The 23,632-nt window shown below is 37.0% G+C and overlaps 1 protein-coding gene across 2 annotated transcripts in view; it reads left to right on the top strand.

The window, feature by feature from the left end:
- Window positions 1–23,632, top strand: part of LOC138064550 (ceramide transfer protein) — a 75,581-nt gene that overhangs the window by 5,192 nt on the left and 46,757 nt on the right. For both annotated transcript variants that reach the window (XM_068927649.1, XM_068927648.1), the window contains exon 3: window positions 15,376–15,492. In XM_068927649.1, coding sequence (XP_068783750.1) covers window positions 15,376–15,492 — 117 coding nt within the window. The remainder of the gene's footprint in view (window positions 1–15,375; window positions 15,493–23,632) is intronic.

The following is a 23,632-nucleotide window of genomic DNA, read 5'->3' as shown; positions in this document are numbered from 1 at the left end:
CTTAAAGTATGTTGTTGAGCATACTCTCAGCAGCTTGAATCCCAATTTTGAGGGCGGAGAGAAAGATAACAGCAGTGCTGATATCACTGCTAGGATGTTTTTGTGTATTGCCCTTCATGAAGGGAAGTTGCAACGCTGCTTATCTTCTAGCTAGGAAGCGTGTAACACTGAAACTTCTCACAGATTGCTTTCTCTTCTCTCCTATCTGGCACTTGTTGCATCTGGTAACTTGAACTTGAATTGTTGCTTCCCCCCTCCCTGCCTCCAATTCTTGAGCTTCTTAAATATATTGAGAAAGTATGCACCATCCTCTAAGTTAAGTTGATACTCTAGTTCCCTTTTCATTTGGGATCATGTGTTAGAGCTGTATTTGACAGTTGCATTGTCTGAGCATAGTTTTAAATGGCATCTCTGAAACCTGGTATACTCTTGTTTATTACCCCAGCTGCAGTTAACAAAGTGATTGCTGCATAAGTACTAGAGATTCAGGTATACGATTGGATCATTTGGTGTTTCTCTAGGATTTCTCTAGGATTTGGAAACTTGCATTTGAAACTACCAATAATTTTTGTTTATCACTTATTTTTCAGAAGTCATTCTTTTAGGCCAGAGCTTTAGAAGGAGTACTTCTGGTTTGGTAGCTGTTTGGTAGCCAATTGATGAATAGTTTTTTTGTTCTTAACCTAGTACTTTTTCAATAGAATAAAATGAATTCCAATCAAATATTGTAAATATTCATCCATCTTGCACTCTTCCTGAGGCAGATAGTTAATCTTTACTTTCATGTCCTTGTAATGTCTCAGTAGCTGGATGATGTATTTAAACATATAGGAAAATGTGGAAAGCTGATGAAATAAATGTTGATGTTTAACAACTTACTCTTTACTGTACATGTCTGTGATCCCTTTGGAAGAGAGGGAAATCGGGTTTCTTACTGAATGTTCAGTAGCACTGATCTGATGTAGTTGGAAACTCCATCATGAACATTTTTCTAAGGCTTATATTGCACTTTTAACTTGGTTTTCCTTGATCTTGCTGATCTAGTCAGGTGTGGTTAAGTAACTGTCTCCTAGTCTGGCCTATTAAAAGGAGTTTTCCTTTAGCACAAAGACAGACATACATGATATGAGATGGTGTTGTCGCTGTAATGTTTCTTTAGGGGACTGGGTTCTCAAGAAGTTTTCCTTTAGGCAGTAATATTAGGTATACGTATGTGTTTAGTTTTAACTAAGGACATAATGATGCTATAAGTACTTAATGGTACTAGTATAGAATGCCCCCTCTTTATTGACATTTAGGCATAATTTTAGAAAGCCGTTGTCACTGAGTAGTCTTAGATCAGGATAATATGTCGTAGTATTAAGTGTGAGACATGGACGTTGTACTAAGAATGCCCCAGTCCCTTCTGATCTTGTTTTATCATCCCTACTACACCGTGTGGAGATTGATAGGTAATTCTGCAAGATGTTTTATAAGAAGACACTCCTCTCCCTCCTTTTTGTTAAAGGAAAGACTTGTTAAATTAGCTTATTAAAATAGCTTCAAGTAATGAAATGTAAAGACTTGACCACATATGAATTAAGTTGTGAAAGCGAACAATGAAAGTCAGTACATGATGCTGACTCAGTTACTCTTAGCCAGACAAAGAAAACACCTAGAACAAAATTTAATAAATTTATTTGAGGCATGAGCTCTGAGTTAAGAGTTTTGCTACATGGGCGAGGAATGTGAAGAGATCATGAGTGTTATGAGTACTTAGTAAATGGCACAGGTTTAAGCTTTGTTCTATTACTCTAGCTTGGGCATCATAAATTACTGCTGTAGTTGATTGAAAAATACTGGCTGGCTTTGTCTAAGATATCCTTCATTACCATCAAGGTTTGTAGAAAGTCAGGCTTTTGATAGGAGCTTGTATATACATGGTTAGAAATGAGCAACAGTGGATCCATGCTTCCAGCTTTGGAACAGGAAGGTCTAGGATCCCTCACTAAAAGGCCACACACAGAGATGCTTTATAGAGTTTGGAAGTCTGCCTTTCTCTGGTTTCCAGTGGAAACTGGCCTTTCATCTTGTACTATCTTTGCTGTGATTACTGACTCTAATGTAATAGTGTCATCACTGCTTTAACTCATGGAGTGACATGATCTATCAAGAAGAAAGATTGTACGCATAGAATAATTCAGGCTTGAAGAGACGCTGGGAGGTCAACTACTGTAAGCCCTTTCCTGCGTCCTCTATACCCACCTACCTCCACGCTTATAAGCAAGGCCAGCAGTAACTTAGTGGGAATTTGTATTAATGGATCTTTCAAAACCTGTTTACAAACTTTTAACAATATTTATCTCATGAGTTCTAGGCTTGACTGGTGAGAACAGCTCTTCTGCATGGGTTCATATGGAAGACTTTGAAAAGCACTTAGAGAAATGTCATGCTTGAGAATTTTAAAAATCTTTAAATTCAACCATGTGTGGTGTGCACTTTGTATTTGCTGTCATCAGAAATGACTATATGCAAGAGTTCAAAAAGTTTGTATTCCAACTTACATTTGAGCTTTTCTTCAGATAGGATTCATATCTAAAATACTGCCATGCTGTTTTAATCCGGTGATTTACTTTCATTTTAATTTCTGTATAACAGGCATAGAAAATTTTAATTTTTAATTTGGTAGGTGAAACAAAATTTGATAGCTGATGCAATGATTTTCTTTGGTTTTGCTTATACTGAATCTATACATGCTCATGTCAAAATCTAAATGGAAACATGTTCTTGGTTACTGGTCTTTTTTTTCCAGAATGTTTCATTATTATTGTGTTTAAAGAGACAATTAGACAATTCTATGGCAGATGTCTCAGGATTGAGTAATGAATGCCGTTTGCATAACGGAGGCATTTTTAGTGAACTAGTTTGTTTCCAGAAACATTGATTAGAAAGAACTGTTGCTTAACGAAGGTAGTAATGATGCTTTATGTTAATATACAAGCTGCAAGTCATTCCCCTTCAAAATGGGCGTTTGAAAGGGTGTATTTTTCAAGTATCTTGCCGGTGGGTGTCTGGAGCTCAGGACAAACAAGAAACTAGAAAACCGACCTCTGCCTGAGGGGTACAGCCTGGGTAATTGTCTTAGCTTTTTCTAAGTAAAATAAATTGTTACTGTAAAACACTTAATGCATATTCATCTTATAAATTAAGAGGTAGAATAAATGTACTTTAATGCGAGTTTACCAGAAGCACAAGAATTTCCTACCTGAAAGAGCAAAAATGACAGTTTTCATTTTTCAGGCTTCTCATTTCTTTGCAGATAGTCTGAAGAAAGTAGAGTCAGTTTTTTCCAGTAATCCACTGCTAATAATAAAAGCTCTCACCACGTTATTTTTTAAAGATACTGTGAGTTTAACATTCTAACATTTAATTTAACATTGTTAACATCTTTCCTCTGACTAGATGTGTTTCTGGTTTATTTACAGTATAATGCTGGTCACCACTAATAATTGGACACTTCTGGGAAGTATGGGCTGACATTTCTAAAAATAGATCAATTAGTTAGCAGAGGGTGCTCCATACATTTGTCGATTCAGATACAGAAGTTTCCCATGAGAACTTTTTTCACAGAAACTTTAGGCTTTACAAATACTTAAATTCTAAATTAAAGGTTTATATTTTTTATTAATTGAAGGATATGCCATTGCTAAACATTTTCTTAATAGTGTTACTTGAAGTGCGTGATGAATTATGTCTTTCAAAATACTTTCAAAAACTTACTGTGACATTAAGTTGGTGTGTTTCTTCTTTTAAATTGTATAAAATGGGAAATAGCATTTCTGAAGTGGGCCAACATAGAGGACTGATACAGGTAAACTTTGGGTTAGCTTTTTCTCGCTACTGTTCCAACCTTTGGTCTTTTTAGCAGAACTATGTATATGAGAAGAATTACAGTTGAAGTGTTTATGTACTGATAGGTTTGATTCTGTCCACTGTTAGTTAAATTGAATACTAACTGATTGTTTTCAGTTGGCAAAAGCTTTTGTGAAAAAAACCTAAACTATGAATCAGTGCCCTGGGCAGAAATACTAAAGCAGTGAATTTATAATAATCACTAATTGCATTGAAATATAGTAATTTGTTTCTGCCTGTCTGAAGTTGAAAAACCAATCTGTTTCAGTGTGAAGTGATGCACATATAAATGACCAATTCACTTTCTGTAATTTGATAAAGTGCTTCCTCCGTCTAAATTGTTACTGAAAAGACGATCTGAATAAACTAAGCCAGAGAATTCAGGCCCTAACTAGATAGGGATTTATTTAGGACACATGCAATTAGTACTTTTAGGCTTTGATGTATACTTTAAATAACCATGTTTATATTATCCAGAATAATTCCACAGCAGTTAAGATGTGTGGGGTGGGGGTGACCGAGTAGCATGTATTAAATAACTAAATATTTTAGGGTGGCTTAGTATTGCTGAAGATTTCTGCTTCAGTACTTGAGTACAATCATATGTTACTACAGACTTCAAATTAGGGATGTAATCCAACAGTACTTCTCTCAACTCTTTCTATTAACAATTAGAATATTGTTCCCACACTTGACTTTTTTCTTTATTAAGAGATTTAATTAAGATTTAACAGTGTTCATGACTTAATATCCACTTCAGAAGTGTATTTCCTGCCCATGGGTTATATTTGAATATTTTCGTGCTGTAGAACACTTCTCCCAGGTGTTATACCACACACCTCAGGTAAAATTCCAATGTTTGCATTTGGTGTTGAAGTTAGTTTTATTCGTGGGCAATTTTTTTGTTTTCCACTCTGTAATCTTGCTGAATCTAAATTTCAATACACTTTCGTAGGTTGCTTTATAGTCGATGTAGTATTAGTGGGTACAGCTTGTTCATATGACACCTATCTCCACTCGTCTTAGTCTCACTCAGCAGTCCTGCTCGGTAGCCCCTAGCTGATTATTTATTCTGTCTTGGGATAGCTATTAATGACATGTTTTTAACATCTCCTCTGAGAATTTGTAGAATGCCAGGCCTCACTTTTTGCCTGTGCATTCCTGTTCTGGAACTCTGAATAAAATGGTCTGAAAACTATTTTATCTATTTACATGCTGCTACACAAGGCCTTCTGTCTCGTTGCTTCGAAGCTGCTGTCTCATCCGCCTTTTGATTCTGTTCATACACTCAAGACAGTTCTTCAGGATAGCTCTCCCCAGGTGACCCTTCAGTGTTGCTTCTGCTTTTTGGAGTTCATCTTTTTGCCTCCTCCTCTAGACATAAACTTTTGTACTGCTTTTACCATGTTACTCGTGTATTCTAGACAGTGTAGTTCAGATCAAATATTCTGGAAGGCTTCAGCAACTTCTGGGTTTGTTTGGTATGTCTTCATTCCCTGGTTAGAAGAGGAACAGTCAGACAGAATTTGTTACCCATGTCCCTAGGTGCTTAAGTACCAGTTGTCTGCGACTTGGGTCTCACATACTCTAAAAGACTAAGTTGCAGGAGAATAAGGTTGCATTTCAACTAAATGTGCATGTATGTGTGTGTATACACCCACCCACCAAGAAATTGGAGGTGGCTGTGGGGGGAGTGTTTAGAAGACTGACAGATCAGATCAATATTAAGCTTCAAAACAAAGCTTTTAGGTCGACATTCATTAGTAAGATGCTTTGTGCTAATAATGAGTTCTTACATGTTATTAATCATTATTGCTACATATTAGTTCTTACAGATTTTCAATCATTATGTATTCAAAGCAGTCAGTCCTTAATACTTGGATCCTAAATTAGCTGTGAATATGCAGCACCATGGAGATGATGCTGTGTAGTCAGCTTCATCTGTCCTTGATGGTCCTAGTTGCTGAGGTCACGGTGACCAAACTGGAGAGCTATTTAACAAGGCGGGAGCAGAATTGAAGGGTGCATTTTCTTCCACTCCCTGAGCTTGGGATCTTTTAAAACCATCTTTTATGCAGTGGTTAAATTTCTAGATGATTTCTAGCCCTTGGCTTCTGCCCCTGGGCCATGCAGTGCATGGTGTTGGTGGGTGTTACTTTCCCAGGCTGCAGCAGGTGCCTTACCCTGTTGCTTGGCTGTGGTGCGCCCACCTCTCCCCCTCCCTTCTGTAGCTGCTGCTACTTGCAGCAAAGGCGGTCCTCCCAGCTCCTGAGGTTGCACTTTTTCACTATCCAGTAGGTGACCAGCAGTGAGTTGTTTACATTCCTACTTTTGGCCCGTGCCCATATTTTCAAGGCCTTTGCTGTTATCTCATACTTAAACTGTACATTGTAACACGGGACACCTGGTACTAAGCTCTGGTTCACAGAGCAAGTTTTCATAACAAGTTGATAACAAGCCTAACAGATCAGGCCTGGGGACTTGCGTAGTTAGCACAAGGCCTGTGGCCTGTTACTAGTAATGGCAGTGCCATCTTTACAGGAATGCTTATACAGTTGTACTGTATATGGGGACCCATATATTTGGATCAAAACAAGCTAATCTTAAAGTCTGCTTAGTGTGCTTCTGTTTTGTGGTACAGCAGGCCTCTGCTTTAGCTGCAGCTCCCCTCATTTTGGGATAGGAACTTACCATTCCCATTGCTGTGAGCCTGAATCCAGGATACTGTGCTCTCCTTGCTGGTGCAAGGAACCAAGACTACTGCTACAAAGCATGCTTTTCCTCTTAGGGTAGATATCCTGTTCAGTCTTGCCTCATTGTGTTCTTGAGAGATCTGTACAGAGCTTCCAGTGTTCCTGGTTGTATGTACAGCTCTTGGATCCTCCATGGCACGCAGCACTATGTATGAAGAGTTGTTACAGAAAGCCAGTAATGCAGAAATAGTGATTAAGGGATGCAGCTCTACATATGTGATTCCTATTTCAATAGCTGACTATCTTATGGAAAGAAAAAAAAAAAATCAGTAACAGGGTACTCAGTTCTCTGGTGTAACTTCCCTCCAAGGAAACAACACACATACTTCCATTTCCTGTATCATAGAGCCTGGAATCATTAACTGCTAGTAGCCTTTGCACACAAGTAGTTTCCACTTTACTAAAGTGTAGGCTTCTTCAAACAGGCAGGCCCATTGCATTTCTCAGGGTGCCTATATAAATCTGTTAATACCCCGTCACTAATCCATTGAGCTTTTTGCATAGGGTATCCACTGTAACCGATAGATCACATCAGGCAGTGGCTATGTGCAAACACTGTTCTACAGCTATATAACATTTTGGCCCGTACTTCTAATAACACAGTGCTGTTCCATTTCTTTGATCAAAGCTTAACTGATATTTCAGGTGTTTGTTGTACATCAGATTTTTCTGTCACAAGGCATTAGTTTTTCATTAGGCAATTGGGAATAACATGTATGGTATGTTAACATAAAAACAATACAGCATGATATACATAATTCCACAGTGTGCATTATTAACAGGACAATAATTGAGTAAAATACTAAATAGTTGAATACTGTAAGACTGTAGGACAGTTGATTCCACCCAAAAATCACTAAAAACTGTTTTACCTAGTTCTTTGTGCACCTGAACCCCTCTGATTAGCATGCAGAACACCAGATTCACTGCGTTCTTTCTTACAAAGCATAAGCTTCAGCTTTAAACGTGGTTGTATTGCTGAGGTAATAGACACAACATAAGCTTGTTCCAGACTTAAGAAGGTGGTTCTCAGATGCAAAGGCTTCTTCACAATGTATTCAAACCAAGCTAATATTAAAGTTTGCATAGCATACTAACAAGCTATTATTAAACTCCCCTAGCGTGCTCCCGTTTTCATGGGTACAGCAGGCATCTGCTTTAGCTACAGTTGGGAAAAACAAAATAACTAAATTCTAATTTGAGGAAAAAGGGTAAAAAATGCAGCCAGTGGTCATTACATTTTGGAAAAACAAATATCCTAACCTAAGATCTCAGGTGAAACGTTTGGATAGTAACAAAGAGTGTAAAAAATGTGATGAGGTCTTCTACGTGTGTAAGTATGCTTTTATGGGAACGCTTTATGCCTACCAAAGAACTGAGGATTCTTTTTAGATGGCAAAATATGGGACAGCTAGTATCACAGAATCACAGAATGGCTAGGGTTGGAAGGGACCTCTGGAGATCGTCTAGTCCAACCCCCCTGCTCAAGCAGGGTCATCTAGAGCACATTGCCCAGTAGTTTGCTACTACATTAAAAAGATATTGTATCTTATTTATTTGCTTATTTGCAATTTATAAAATAATTTTGCTATATTATAAAATAATTTTGCTATATGGAAATGTACAGCCAGCAACATAACTAAAGAGTAGGTTCTTGTCTTTTCTTTGCTTGTTGTTATTCTTACATAACATCGTAGTCAAATTTTTCTATCCAGGTTTCCCTGGATTTTGGAATCTGAAAAGTGAAAACAGAATTCTGTATTGTGTTCTGAATTTTGGTTTTCTCAAGCTCACAGGTGTGTGACTTTGACCAGGGGAAAAAAATGTTGCAAATAAAGTGAGTTAGAATTTGCCATATTTCTTGGCTTTTGGTTGCATTTTGAGGCAAATTTGTGTTGAAATACAGCACTCTAAGTTACCTTTCACTGAGAATCAAATCTAGGATAGCTAACTTTTTTTTTTAAAAAAAAAAGTAAAATTAAATTAATGGCTTTTTTTGGTAACTTTAATATCTGTACTTCTAGAGTTAAGTCTCTTCAAAAATACCTCATATAGTTAAAGGCAAAAGGATCCTAACACATTTTTATAATAAGTCTTGAGAATCATCATAGACATAGATTTTGATTTAAGTGTACTTGTTTGAATGAATAGGAAGGGGGTAAGGATTTTTCCCAAGCAGAGGTGAGATTTTCTTGCTGCATGTGCTTGAGCATTGGGGAAAGCAGGTCGTCTCTAAGGGGAAAATACGGTGATGATACTCATTAAGAGGAAATAAAGTCAAGACATAATGCAACAAAGAGCAGACCACTTAGAAGAGCATTGTTCAGGCTGTATTCTGAAAAATGAGCATCGCTCCAGAAAGAAATACACTAACTTGACCGAATACTACTTAGTAATTGATAGGGCGAGATTGTGTTTTCAGACCTACCTTTACCGTCTGGTAAAATTCTTACTAAGCATAGTACTCATTGGTAAGGCAGAGACATTTCCAAACAAGTGACTGAAAATTTTTCTGTTCAGTGATTTTAAGTACAATTTACCATATCAAATATAACTTTTAAAGCATCACTTGAGGTACTTCATCTCAGTATCTCCTATTCAGTGTTTTTTTTTTTAATAAGTCAGCATGTTTTCAGCCATTTTAAATTTGGGAGGGAGGGGACATAATTCCTCTAAAGTTTTGCCTCTGTCATGGATGAAATGCTTCAGAAAAAATATTTTAAGATGTGCGTTGTTTGAAACTGGGCAAAGGTTTCTCAATGGCTTTTTTTGCTAGGTGAATTATTGCAACCCTTGCAAATGTGAAACACTGTTTTTACATGAGAACTGAAGTATGGTTTTCATGTATGCTATTGGAAGACTTAGTTTAAAAATCTTAGAGTAATCTTTCTATCTCTAGATTTGTGTTAGAGACTACATACAAGTGCCTATCAAAAGTGTTCATATAACTTTATTCTTTCCTGGCTTCATATATATATTCCCTTTTTACTTGCTTCCAAATTCACAATGCTGATCTCGATTTTTTGGTCTCACTAATCAATTAATGCAGTATTTCTGGTTTTGATACGTGCTGCTCCCTGTTCTGCTTACAGCCACTAAAAATGGCAGAGGGAAGAGAACTTTTTTATTCCTTGATCTTGTTACCTGTCACTTTACATTGCTTCCACGAGCTTCCCCTTTTTCTGTTGCATCAAATAAACTCCTTTTTAAGTTTCCCCAGCATCATAATTCTATAGCTCATCATGCAACGTGTTAGGCCTTCTCTGTTCATCTTGTGCGTTTGTCTGCCACTCCCTAAATATCAAATGCACATCTTTGTGCCTCTGTCTGGATTGCCCGCTGCCTCTTGTGAGGAGCTTCCCGTAAAGATATGTGAATGCGCAGTCCTGGTCTTGAGCTTGTCTCTTGCAAAAGTAACTTCAGGTGATAGATGCATAGATGCAGTTTAGTGTATTCTGATTCTGATGCATGTTACCCCCTATCCTTTCTTGTCCTAAACATTGTCCTGGGATGATCTTCTGGAGTCCCTTTTGGAAGCTTAGGGTGGATGGAAGGGGTTCCTGTGTTTCAGTGAATGGGTCCAGAACCTATTGAGTTTTCTGGTTTAAGGCACAGAAGTTTAGATGACTTTAAGAAAAACATGCAGTTTGATTAGAGAAATTTTAATTCATGTTCTTAACTTTCAATTAAAGTCTTTCTAAATTTTTTCAGATTGACACTCCCCTTAAATCTATAGGGGAAAAGTAAGGAATGTTTTTATTAACTTGCTTTGAGCTATAAATATTAAGAGAAGGAAAAGTAAAAAATAGTTCTACCACTTTGCAAATGATTAAAAGATGACTGATTATCGGAGGCAGAATATTCAAGCTTTCTCCCTTAAGAGAATTTTGTGAAACCTAATTAAAACAAAATGCATTGCTTTACAAAAACACACTTTCTAAGGCAGTGGTTGCTCACAATTTTGTAATAGTCCTATTGGAAGGAATAAAGTAAGTAGTACTTAAGCATTATTTTAATTATAAAATTATTTTTGTGTGAATATAAATCTTTCATGAGATCTTCTGGTTGTAATAACTCAATCCGCAGAAAAGTAAATGCATTTTTCTAGCAGGATGGATACCAAAACTAGTGTTATGAAGCTTTCTGTAATCTGGCTTCAAGGACAATGCCTTTCCAAATTTGCCCTGAACTTAGAAATTCCAGAATACAGTAAAAGACCAAGAAGTATATTCAGCAGTTGAACAGACTTGCGCATTTTGCTATGAGCAAATCCAAGTGCTGCGGCTATGCTAAATATTTTTCTTTCTGGATCTTGTATGAAAAAATTGGCATTACAAAATTTTAAAACTGTCAAAGCTTCAGGGATAAATTGTTTTGTATTGCTGAATTACATGCATACAATATTTGACTGTTCGTGCTAGGTTTGTATCTGTTGTTGCAGTGTGTGATGCTAGTGTGTTGCAAGCTGCAGTTATCTTTGTAGCAGTATATGATATTTTTCTGTTAATAACTCTGAACCACTGGAGCTAGAATAGGTAACATACAGTCCCTATCACGTTTATGTTAGTTTCGTTCCTGTTTGAGAGAGAACTGAAGTAGGGCGACTGTTGTTTTTTTTTTTTTTTCCCCCCCTCCGTAGGCCTAGATCATTAATGTCTAGTGTCCTAGTGCCCTGCTCAGTGTTTTTTCAGTAGGGAACAAGTAAAAATTTAAGCAAGTTTACTGTAGATTAGTTTTAGTTCTGCAATGGGGATAGCAGCACAGACATAGCTGATAATTATGATGTGCAGAATTGACTTGGATCTACTATAAACTGCCCTGGCTTTCCTCTCTAGAGAAAAGAGGTAATCCTCCTACTGGAAAGGAAGAAACACCATATAGAGTAGTGGGAGAGACTGACTTGACAAGCAGAAGTTTCTTCATTCAGCTGTTTTCTTTCATGGAGCGTTCTGGAAACTTACAAACTGTGTGAAAGCACTTACCTCCCTATGTGATTCACTTAAACCAGTATTTTCAAGGAGACACTCTGAAGCTTGTTTCATGAATACCTCAAACTTGAGAGCTGTATAGCAGGAAGGACTCTGTGGCAATGCAGTCAGCTATGACTCATGAGACCTGAGCTAGCTACAGACTTCCTCAGTAACTGTAGCCAAGTAAATGTTTCTTCATGTGAACTGCTCTTGCTTGTTTAGGAGCTAATATCAATTGGTTTTATACAGTAAGATCTGGGAGGGTTGAATACCCGCAATTGCCTTTATTTTGGCAAATTTCTCTACAGGTGCCTCAGAAGACAGGCAGGAGGCAGAAAGGATGCTTGGGGATGTTAGAGGACTGTGGGCCAGTTTCAAGCAGCATGGAATTATGATTTAGGTATTTTTCTTTGAAATACCAGCTCTAGAAGGAGCCTTTGGCACGCACAGGTTGCCTCTGCCGCAAGACTTCTAACAATCTAACACCTTAAGCTTTGAAAACTCTGCAAGGGTTTTCAGATGCTCTCGTTCACAGTATCATGTTGATCTGCCGGGTTTTTGTTTCCCCAGTGCCCTCTCAATTTAGGTATGTCTGTATGCTGCCTGAGACCGCTTGAGGAGCGGGTAGGAAAAAGCAGCTAAAGTTCTCCAACCTGCTTTAGGTCCTGAGGGTAGACAGGTGATTCCTATATGCTTTCTACTTCCTTATGTGACTAAAACATTCTTCTGCTTCCTTGCTTTATGTTGGTTGTGAAAGGACCAGGAGCTGTAGGACATATCCTGGCCTCAACACAGGTTCTGAGCTTTTTACCTATGAAAAATCCCTATTTATTCCTCCAGGATCTTGTCAGGTGGCTGACTGAGAACTATGTCATTTTATAATTGCTTCTGAGGCTATAGAGGAAAGTGAACAGTAGGCTAGAAATAGTGAACTTCAGAAAAAGGAGCTCTAAATGAAATGAGGTGTGTAAGATTCTACAGGAAGAAAGTCGAAAAGAAAGAAATGGAAAAACTTAAAGCAGTATTAAGGAGATGCTTAAACTAGTCCGAGGAGGAATTTAGAATAAAGGACAGACCTGAAAAAAGGATGAAAGACACTTCATAGCCTCTATTGCTTGCAACTAGAGAAAACAGTAAAAGCATATTTATAGCAAGATCAAAACCAAAGAGTTTGTCCACCGCTCAACAGGGAGAGGAAGGTAGCAGATGATACCAAGTATGTTACGTATTTAACAATCTGCCAAGTTATTAATGAAATGAAGTGTGAACTTATTCTAGCTTGTGAGAAAAGGGTTAAGTGACAGTAACTTGTTCTGGGCTAAGAAAAGAACAGGTTAGGTGCGATTCTAGTGTTTTATTTGATATTGGTAAAATGCGTAGTAGAGAACTTAGAATTGGCTGGAAGTGAAAGATAAACCAGATTCTAGAGGGTCTCATGGAGCCTGTCTTTTAAAAGGAGGTAGAGGATAAGGAGGGAAGTAAGTTAATGGCTCTGGCTTCTGTTGCTAGAAAAATATTGGAAAATAGACAGCAAGTAGGATGGTAAATAGGTAACATGTATTTGTCAAGAGCACACCCTGTCATGCCAACTGAATTTCCTTTTGATGCAATATTAAACATTGTTAGTGGAGACTGCTTTGTTTAAGCAACTTGTCTGACAGGACCACCTGTTAGACTGGCTTTTCTGTGAATGAATTTGCACAGCAAGCTGGATGTAAACCTAGATTTTTTGTGTTTGTGTGTTTTTTTTTTTTTTTGGTACATTGCCATTTGGTACACTCCTAACTTTTCCCATCTTTGAATACTATTGAATGATGTAGAAGTGTACGTTCAGTGTATGGTCCAGAAAGGTGTTTGAAAGGTTTGGCTAGACCTCAAGGAAAGCATTTCTCCTTTGTATTTGAGAGGCATAGTTCTCTAAACATATTAAAAGCTGCTATGCAGAGAAAGGGTGTGCATAAACCTGCTTTTGAATAGGACGAAGAGGTAATGATCTTAAATCACCATAAGCACAATTTAGGTTAGAGATGGCAAGGATAGTTGTGCGCTGGAACAAGTTGCTTATGGAAGCGTGGATCGCTAACATTGCCAGCTTTTGAGATGTGTTTTGTCAAGGCCATCGAACAGGGTAGACCAGTTGCTTTCAAATCCTCCAAAAGGGCCTCAGAGAGAGAGAGAGTGCAAGAGAATGGTGCCACGGTAGGAACAATTTGGATATTTGCATACTTGCTTTTCTGGGAGACCCTTTCTTCCTAGTTGCTTTGTGCATATTCTCTCTCACGTGGCCAAGGTAGGGCCTGGTAGAGAGGTGACTGTGAATAGGCTTGTAAACCTGACAATTGGATAAGGCAGATAGGTTTGCTACCCCGAACTGGATAAACCTCTCTGATACAGTAATGAATAATGTATCAAATATTGTTTAAAAAACAGGTGCCTGGACTGGTTGTCCCCTACATCCCTGTGTTCTGTGGTTCAGTGAAAACAAAACAGTGTACAGCCATGTTTTAAACTTCCTTAACTGAATAAAGTTATGATGGTCAGATATTAAGTAATTAGCTGGTAGTTGATTTATGTGACAACGTTGCTGACTTCCCGAGAGAAGTTTAAAGTTCAAATGCTTGACCAAGTATGTGAAGCTGAGAGTGGGGGTGAAACTGTGTACTTTTCCGTAAACCTTTTCCCAGCTCATGCTTTGTGTGAGTTGGCTTCCGTTGTCCTATTTTTTCTCAGTACGTTTAAACAAAAAAGATTGTTATGTGAAAGTAGCTTTTGATTTCCAGATCCTTTGAAAAGAAATTCCATTGACATGGTAGATTCTTGCATGACACAACAGATTAGACTTGTTCAAGTCTACTTTTGTGGGGTATTTTGTGAGTGATCCGTAGTGTTTCAGTTGTCTGCAAGATTACTGAGCGTACCATAGAACAGTAAAATTGTTAACCTGTGTAGTCTTGTCTTTGATATCATGGATCCATATTCATGGTCCTCCAGACCACGCCATTTTCTTTAACCTTAGAGCCTGTTATCTTCCTGCAGTTATGCAAGTGCATAATTTGTCATTTGAACATGGCAGAAAATTCAAAAGCCATTCAGCTATACCCACGTTGTAGTTTCTTTGCTTTAAGAATAGCCTTCAGAGAGGAAAAAACATCTTGCTAGGCTTTATGTGGGATGTTTCACAGGGACTAGATTTTTTGAATTGACAATACACCAGGCAAATAAGAATGCTGTTTTGGTCCCCCATAATTCCCTGACCAGCTTCATTACAATATTAGTAAAAGCCTTTTATTATTTTCAGCGTGTGAACTGAAAGCTAGATGTGCTTGAGTGGTGGTATGGGAAGGGGTTGCAAATTGCTCCCCGTTATCTGACAGCCCTATCTTAGATGGTGAAAATAAGAGGTGGAGGCAGAAGGTGCTGCAGCTTCGCTTAGTTTTCTTTTTCCTTGTCGTTTTGCTGTAATCTGTATTTTTTGTTCTATACTAGTGCTGTTTGCTACAATTTTTGCATTCCTTCCATCTAAAAATGTATTACGTCGTTTAGTTTTTCTGTTTCAGAAGACTGGCATTTTTCATTATGAAAGTATATGTTAGGTCATTATTTCAGACATTTGTAGAAAACAAAAATTAAAAATCTAGCAGCTATTCAAGGCAGCTTAGATCGTAAGCAGTCTTAAATTACAGCATTATATAGTGTCAAATGTTCTGTGAAATATTGTTGATTGCTAATTTTGACTACTCTTACGCTCTTCTTGTTCACAGCCCCATGATTTTGATGAATGCAGATTTGATATTAGCGTAAATGATAGTGTTTGGTACCTCCGAGCTCAGGACCCAGACCACAGACAACAGTGGGTAGATGCGATAGAACAACACAAGGTATGTTTTTTCTGATTTCCTTTCTCACTCCCTCATTAGAACTGGTGGTGCTTGTGGAGAGTTGTAAACTTCATTGTACAGTCATTAGAAGTACTCAAGGTATGTATAACTGATGGAAGATTGAAGTACGATGTTAAATAAAGGAGTTGACTTGCTTGTCCTTCACAGATAAGGATTTAGAGAAGCGGGAGCTAACCACCTTGAACTTTTCTGGAGCCTTTCTTTTAGCTTTAAAAAAAATTGCTTTATATTTGAGTGGCCTTTTAATAATTTTGTCCATCCTCTCACTGATTATTGAATTATTTCTTCTGTGTTCTAGATGTTAACCTTGTTAGTCTTAAAGTTCATCCTCCTAGGTTATCATTCTGGTTCTAAGCTAATCTGTTTTGTCTTTTGGCTCCTTTTACTGTATCTGATGCTGGCTCTTGTCCCCTTGCTTGTTAAGGCCCTACTCTTCTTCAGCATTTTAGTTCAACTTCCTGATCTATGCTGTGTCTCTTTCAATTAACTCAGTTGTTTTCATTTTACCTAGAGTAAAGGTCTTGAAAGTCAGGTGTTTTTAAAGCCTGTATCATATAAACACATATGTTTTCAGGTACAAGATAGTCACTGTCCTACAGCCTAACTATCCAATGCCCAGTGCAGTACAACTCCTATATCTGGGGTATACAAGTGTTAAAGGAATGCAAATAATAGATGTCTAAGTAGGTAAATGCTTTTACACCGAACTTAAAGCATTGCTTATAGAAGTACTGTATGTGATTAGAAAGCTTCATCTTTTAATGGACAATCCTTATTACAAGCAGTGGGTGTTCTTAAACTGAAAGACTGTCTTTTGATAACAGCTCCCTAGAAAAATAGTTTCACAATTAAATATTAGCCTATTTACAGCTTGGCGTTTTTCCTTCAGTTGAAGACAGAGTTAGCACTTAAAACATACAGAATTAAGCTGCAAAACCAGACTTCTTTTCTGTAGTCTAGTCAAAAAATACAGTTAACCATTGAATTTTTCTCAGACCAAAATGCTGCAAATTGCTGTTCTTGCAATACCTGAAAGAAATGACTTAAGACAACGCACTGAGCAAGTTGCTGGATTCTGTGTTTATGGAGTTGGCTTCAGAACCTTTGTTTTATAGGCATAGGAGGTGGGGACATAGAACTGGAGCTGCTTAACCTTGGGCTGAAATTCAGATTAGGTTTGTGTGATCTAACTGGTGAATTGCAAATTGTTAACGCAAAGGCTAGGTTAAGCAGAAACATGCACTGAATCATTGCACCCTACCATGAAGGTGGGGAGAGTGGTGGCTCGAGAACAAATCCTATTCTTCAACTGTACTGTCTGCCACCTAAAAGGGGAGTCCTGCAGATGTTGGTCTTCACTCTTATAAGGCTGTCCTTAACTGCTGCTGAGCACTGAGCTGGCAATCTTAAACCACCTATTTATAATGTGCAAGTATTGAGTGGTAACAGTTTAAGGTTTATTGCTATATATGTAAATTTAGAATTGTCTGTGTCACAAAAAAATGCTTGCACATATCAACACTGAATTTTATCTCCTGTCCCATTGCCCAATCACTATCACGAAGTTTTGTCTTGATTAGCCTAGTGATGTTGGTAAACTTAGTCATCTTATTCAGGCTTCTGTTTAGATCACTAATGAATGTTGAACTGCATGGTTTCTAGCATTCTTCTTTGTGAAGAAACTTTAATTATGCATTTAAATTTTTTTTTAATTAAGAGATTCTACTTTAAATATTAATGAGCATTTGGACAATTTAAACTTTTATACTTTGCAAAAAGTCAGTAACTTTTTTTTTTTTTTTAAAGAAAAAGAACAGCTTGTACCAGCCTTCACTATTTTCCTGCTTAGGGAACGCAGTCAGAGATTTCCTGGAAGCTAATTCACCTGTCCAACTTTTTCAGTATTTACTTGGACTCTGATATCAGGATAGGGGTCACAAGTGCTTGTTTCATGGTTTTATTAAAGTTATCGCTCTGCCTGGTATTAAAAAAGCAAGTTACGTGTTCTGGAGTGTTATATAAACTGAAGAAAACTATGTCCACAAGTAGGAAGTGGAAATAAAATTCTTTCTGTATATACTGAACTGACAAAAGTAGTTCAGTTTGCCTTTTGCTGTCCCATTGTAGCAACACTGGACTTTCACTGTTCAGAATCTGGCTTTCAGTTTTGTTGCTATGAAGTTCAACATTTTTTAGGGTTTTATATATGCTCCTTTTAATCCTGTACTGTTTACTGTGTTCAAGATGGTAGTAGTCTGCATCCTTAAAAGGAGAAGAAAGTGATTTGGCACCTCACTTCTAAAGAAATTGTCAAACCATTTAATATATTAAAGCGATACATTATTTAAAAGCATTCTATTTGTAGAATGCAACTAAATACCTTGATCAATACAAGGCAAGGCAAGCAGTAAAAAGGTAATGCTTTTTTGTAGCAAAAGCTTGGACTGAAGGTAGGAATATATTACAACAACCAGGGAAAATCATGAAGTTTTAGCATTTTTTTTCAAGTGCAATATTTGTTATTGTCTCTGTAATTTGAAGTAGGAACTTAGTGTGATAAGTGTTGGAGGTTTGGAGGTGCTTCTGTTCCTACTAAAATGCATGGGAACATGAATACTCGAAGCCATGGAAAAGTGCTATATGCACGTAAATAGGTGCTTGATTTAATTACAGATAAAACAAATGTCCAAATCCAGTTTTTCTGCTGGTTATCTTTAATGTTTTTTTCAGAAGGAACACATGTTTCCAGAGGTCACATTCCAATGAGATGTTTTCTGATGGAGTGGTTAATGCTGTATTTTCGTAGTCTGGAATTTTTGTAGCAAAAATTACTGCTCCTTAATAATACTAATAGGATCTGAAAGATTTTTTTTTTTTTTTTGTAGAGGCTCGAAGTTCATCTAAATTTCCATTGAATTTGTATTAAGAACACTTCAATGATCTTTAATTTTAATTAAGTAACTTTACTTGATTGAGACCAGATGAAACTGGACTACTTTTTATGAAACAAAATACCACACTTTACTGCAGAACTTTTAGATCTATATATGCTTACTCTCAGATTTTCCAAAGGAACTTTTCTGGTCAGATTACCAATACCCAAACAGAATTCCCTTGAAAAACTATTATTAGTGGATAAAAAATGTTTTTGTTTGAAAACTATGTTCTTGAAATGATGCATAATACTTTTGAGTAAAATTGAGATGGGAAATTAATTTTATTTCTTGTACTAACAAATCATTTGGATCAACTTGAGTCTGTTGCTATATAAAGTACTGTGGTTTTTGTTTTGTTTTTGAGACTCTTTGTAGCTTACTGAGTGGGTAGGTAGCTCTAGTAGGCTGCTTAAGCTGTTTGCTAACAAAAGTATGTTTGTGAGACTTACTGTGGCATGTCACAAGGTTGTTTATCTTTAGAGTATGAAAGAAAGACTGAAACTTTGCAACTATGTTTCATTGTGTTCAGAACAGAGAAAACACTGATTTAAAATGAACTTTGTATCAAATTTGAGTATGAGTGGACTTAGAAAAACTTACTGCTTAGCAATACTAATGAGTAGCTGGTAGCTGAGAAATGTAAAGCATCTAATGTTCAAGCATTAAAATTGTGTTAGAATTTGCTGCTCTTTGTCTTTTAGGATTGCTTTAGCCTTTCCCTGTATAGAGGATCCTGAGTATTTACCAGATAAAATATTTCAGGTACAGCTTCTACAGTATTTCTTAATCTCCCCAAACTGGAGGGAGGAAGACTCTGAGGACAGCGGTAAGACCCTCAGTTAACCAAATGAAGGAATATTTTATGCGTAACCAGGAGTCCTTTCTTCTATTTAAAAGTTTCATTAGACTTACTGAGCAGATATTCATCTGCCAAATAATCTGGTTGTGAGAGTATGCATCGTTAGGAAGCTACCGTAAGAGGTAGTCAGATGTAAGATGGGTAATGACCTTTCCTTAGATGGATCTAATAGCTAGAGTAAAGGACTCAACAGTGGAATTGGCTCCCTTATTTCTCCAGTGTAAAAGTATTGATGGTGTGTGAGCGCAAGGTATTGACGCTCTTGGAAAGTTGCTGTCCTCTTAAATAAAAATTCAAGGACTGACTCCAAATTTCTGCAGGGTTTAGAAAATGCAGTGTGGAATCTCTAAGGTAAATTTAGAGTAATTGACTTAAACGTAGTTCTTTTTGGTGAGAAAGGGAAAATGTCTGGGTTGATTTCTAGAAAGCATGGACTTTTGCAGCATGTAACTTCTAACAAGTAAAGAGCATGGCGTTCTACATGCTGTGAATAAACATGAGTTTTTTTTACTTTTTCATGTAAGCTGAATGCATTTTCTTCACATACTACACTTACCTAAAGTTTCTACTTCTATTTTATTTGAAATTCATTCTTTTCCCTCTGTTTTGTTAGAGTAGGTACATTTACTTACTAACTTAGATTACTTCCCTGAGATGTAAATGAGGGGACTGAATTGCAGGTCAGTTTGAGAGCTGTCTAGGTTAAAAAAACAACAAAAAACAATTATTTTGTTGGGCAGGTGAACTTAAGTTTTTTTGAACACTGAAATCTTCATTGGTTTAGCATCAAAACTGAGTACGTTGAGAAAAGATTTCTTGTAACATCTTTACATCCCAAGTTTTTTCTCTACTGTATTTGATATTGTTTTAGCTGTATAGGTACAGATCTAGTTAAGACAGTGAAGAATCAAAAAATTGGCTTTGGCGGGCTAATGGGGTCAAATTTATGCTTAAGTACTAAAACGTTTGATTCACTTCCTTTATTAAACACTGGTACATTTTCAAACTAGTAAGCTAAAATTAGGATGTTAGTTTTGAAATGTTTCTTTTCTATGTGTGGATCCTAGTGCATAGTTTCACTTAGTGGTTTTGCTTGAAACATTTACAAAATCGGATGCAGTCCTGTTAAGATTTTAAGGCAGAAACTGTCATTGAAGGTACAAAGAAATTCTGAATGAGTGATTCATGCCGTAAAAAATACTTTCTGTCATAGAAACATCTTCTCTGGTTCTTGAACAAAAATCACTGATCCATTTTTCAGTTTTTCATGATTCTTTTTTGTTGTATTTATAAAGGTGACTTCTGTTTCATTGAGACAGCTGGACAGATGAAATCTTTCTCCCGTACAGTTTATTCTTCGTGCTGTTAGCTGTAGTAGTGAAAGTTTGGGATATGGCATAAACTAATATGCAAACATCTTGCCTGCTTAGAAGCTCTCAATTTTTGATCATGTTCTGAACCTTTGTCCAGTTCTTTAGTTCCCCTTTGACCTCAGATGACGACTGACAGAACCTAGTTGCAGAGCAAGCCTTTAAAAGCCCAATTTTGATTGCGGTTTATAAGGGCACTGTAGAATATTGTTGTGAAAAGAGCATTGCCAATTTGAAATTATTTTCATGTTAAATGTTTGTTAACCACTAAACATAGTTCTTATTTTCCACATCACCTAGAAAAGATGAGAGCTTATATACGAAGTACTAAGTCATTAACTTCACTCTTAATGTCATCTGCATTTTGTTTTGTCTTGTCCGTGTACTTTTTGGAAGGAGTTCTTGAACGTGCTGTTATGCTCTAAAAAAAAATTACTGCTCTCAGTAATTGTTATGTTGAAGCAGCAAAGGTAGTAGGTAGATATTTGATGAAAGTGTGAGGGGTAGAGGTGGACTTCTAATACAATCTGACGTGAGTGCAACACTAAAAAAGCAAAACTCCCAAATGGCTAAAAACAGAGCACCACAGGGCTATCTGTGCGAATGGGAAATATCTTGAATATAATAAAAAGCCCACAAGGTATTATTAAAGGAGCCCGCTCAAACCACTGTAACTGTTGCAATTCCAAAAGGTCAAACTAATGTTAGATTGCTTAAATCTTATTGATAATACAAATCAGCTTCTGGGTAAGCAGTAGGAGGACATCAGGTACAGTACTAAAGTATTTCTTAAAATTAATCTTGGCCTCCTGCCCTTGTGGTGTTCCCCCTATGAACCGAAGGAAAAGAGATTGCGCCAGAACAATTTATCTTTTTTCAAGCTCAGAGAAAATCTTTAAGTTTCATTTCCAATTTGATAAGAACCGCCCAATCTTAATTGTGTTTTTTGCCCTTTGAACGTAAAGTATATGTAGTTAAAGTGCCTTGTTCGGTAATTCATAGCATTTCCTATTCAGATTGAGACCTGAGTGCATCCAGCTATGCCTTCAGTCTAGAAGCAATCTGCTCAGGAAATTTCATGTTAACAGTGTTTAAGTCAAGCTTTTGAATATGGTGTATAAATAAATACTGATCTATGAAATAATTTTTATTTTGCTGAGCTAATAAACTATTGAAAAATTGCTAGTTGAAATAAGTTTCTGGAAGTACCACTGCACTAGTACTATTTACTACTATAGCATAAACTTTCTGACCAGATAATCTGGTCAGAAACTAACACGTGGGGAGGATGGACTGCAAATCTTTAAAGTAACATTAGTGAGATAATTAACATCAGGATAAGTAGGAAAGTATATGCAGAGTAGAAACACTATAGAAGTATTTTGATCCAGAATACTGACCTGATAAGCTTCTTTTTAATAGAAATTAAACAAGTTTACATTTCGGCTACCAATTAATAGTTTTATGCATTAAATACTGTTTTGCAATTTCTCTGGCAGCTTTTGTGGAGCTTCTAAAATACATAGTTCAGATGGGTGTTTATATAGGATTGCCTGTATATGCATGACAAAATACTGTGCAAATGGCCTTCAGAAGTCATTCATGCTATAGTTCTTTTATACGAATATATAGTAACTTTTTGGTAACACTATCTACTATGCTGCTGACAGGCACTGTCAAAAGCAATCTGTAGCAAGCAGTGTCTGTTATCCCAATGTTGATCCATGAATGCTAATATAAATGCAATTCAATTGATTTATTATTTTAAGATAAGCTTTCCACTAGTATAATTTCAGACATGTCCTATTTTGGGGAGCGGGAAAGTGTCTGTTTCAGCACTCTTGAAGCTCTGTCGTTTCTATTGATATTTACAATTATTTCTCCTTCCAGTTCCTCTCCTGGGGTTTAGGTGTTCCAATGTGTAATTATAAATGAATTGCTTCTACAGCAGCAGTGGTTGAGGTCTAAAGAAGAGAAAAATGTGGCTTCTTAATCTGTTAATTTTATTTGGCATCATGTCTTAACACCAGTCCCTCTGTCCCTACTTCTCCATAACTTTTAGCAGATACCACTGGCCTAGGAGGAAGCAGCAGCGCAGAGACAGGAAAGTATGGGAGGGTATGGGAGTAGTTAAATATTGTTTAACCTTTCTTTTGTTTCACAGATTCATAGTGAGGACTGTAGGAGTGTGGTGACCAGGACTCTTTTTTTTTTTTTTTTTTAATCTTCTATTCAAGCATCAGTGGCCTAAGAGTGTTGGAACCAGCTTCTTGTTAAGTAGTTCTGGCGTCAGCTACCATTCCTTATTAAATTCAGGTTGCAATGTTATCTTGCCTCGTGTTCTGCTGGACATGAGCAAATAAAGTTCAAAATTTTCCTTTCTGATTCTGACAATTTGGGATGTATTAGTCTCTGCTGTAAGAGTGTTACCAACTAGTATGAATGTAGCTCATATGCACACAGTACACAAGGTACTAGAGTGAACTGGATCTTGCATGCAAACATGAAAAGGCTAATTTTTAAAGAGGCCTTAAAATGACTGTGCTTTTGAAAGACCTGCAAGAAGGTAAGTGTTGGTGTAGAAGGGACAGCCAGCTAAATTATGGAGATCATGGTGTTTTCAGCACTAATAGAATACAGTTTTTGCTTTGTATGTTAAAATATCCAGGTTTACAAATTAATTCTTGGTGTGGTTACTTGTGTAACATGTTTTTAAGTTAAGGCATAGTCTGCCTGAACTCTGCAGTAATAAGATTACACGTTTTGGATTTTGGCTTGAATCTTTTTCAGACTAAAGTGGGAAATATGCAAGAGAATAATGTTGCTGTCTCTGATCGAAGCAGCTTATCTGTCTTCTGCTGAGGTTTACCAGCCCTTTAACCTGTGAATCCTGGCTTCCCCTTTTTGATCTTCAGTGGCGTCTGACTGGCTTTTACTGGCATTTGGTGTTAGAG

This window comes from Struthio camelus, chromosome Z (assembly GCF_040807025.1).
Source record: "Struthio camelus isolate bStrCam1 chromosome Z, bStrCam1.hap1, whole genome shotgun sequence".
Classification (NCBI taxonomy): Eukaryota; Metazoa; Chordata; class Aves; order Struthioniformes; family Struthionidae; genus Struthio; species Struthio camelus.
Note: the sequence above shows the minus strand (reverse complement) of the source record. Positions and strands in the feature narration are given on the sequence as shown.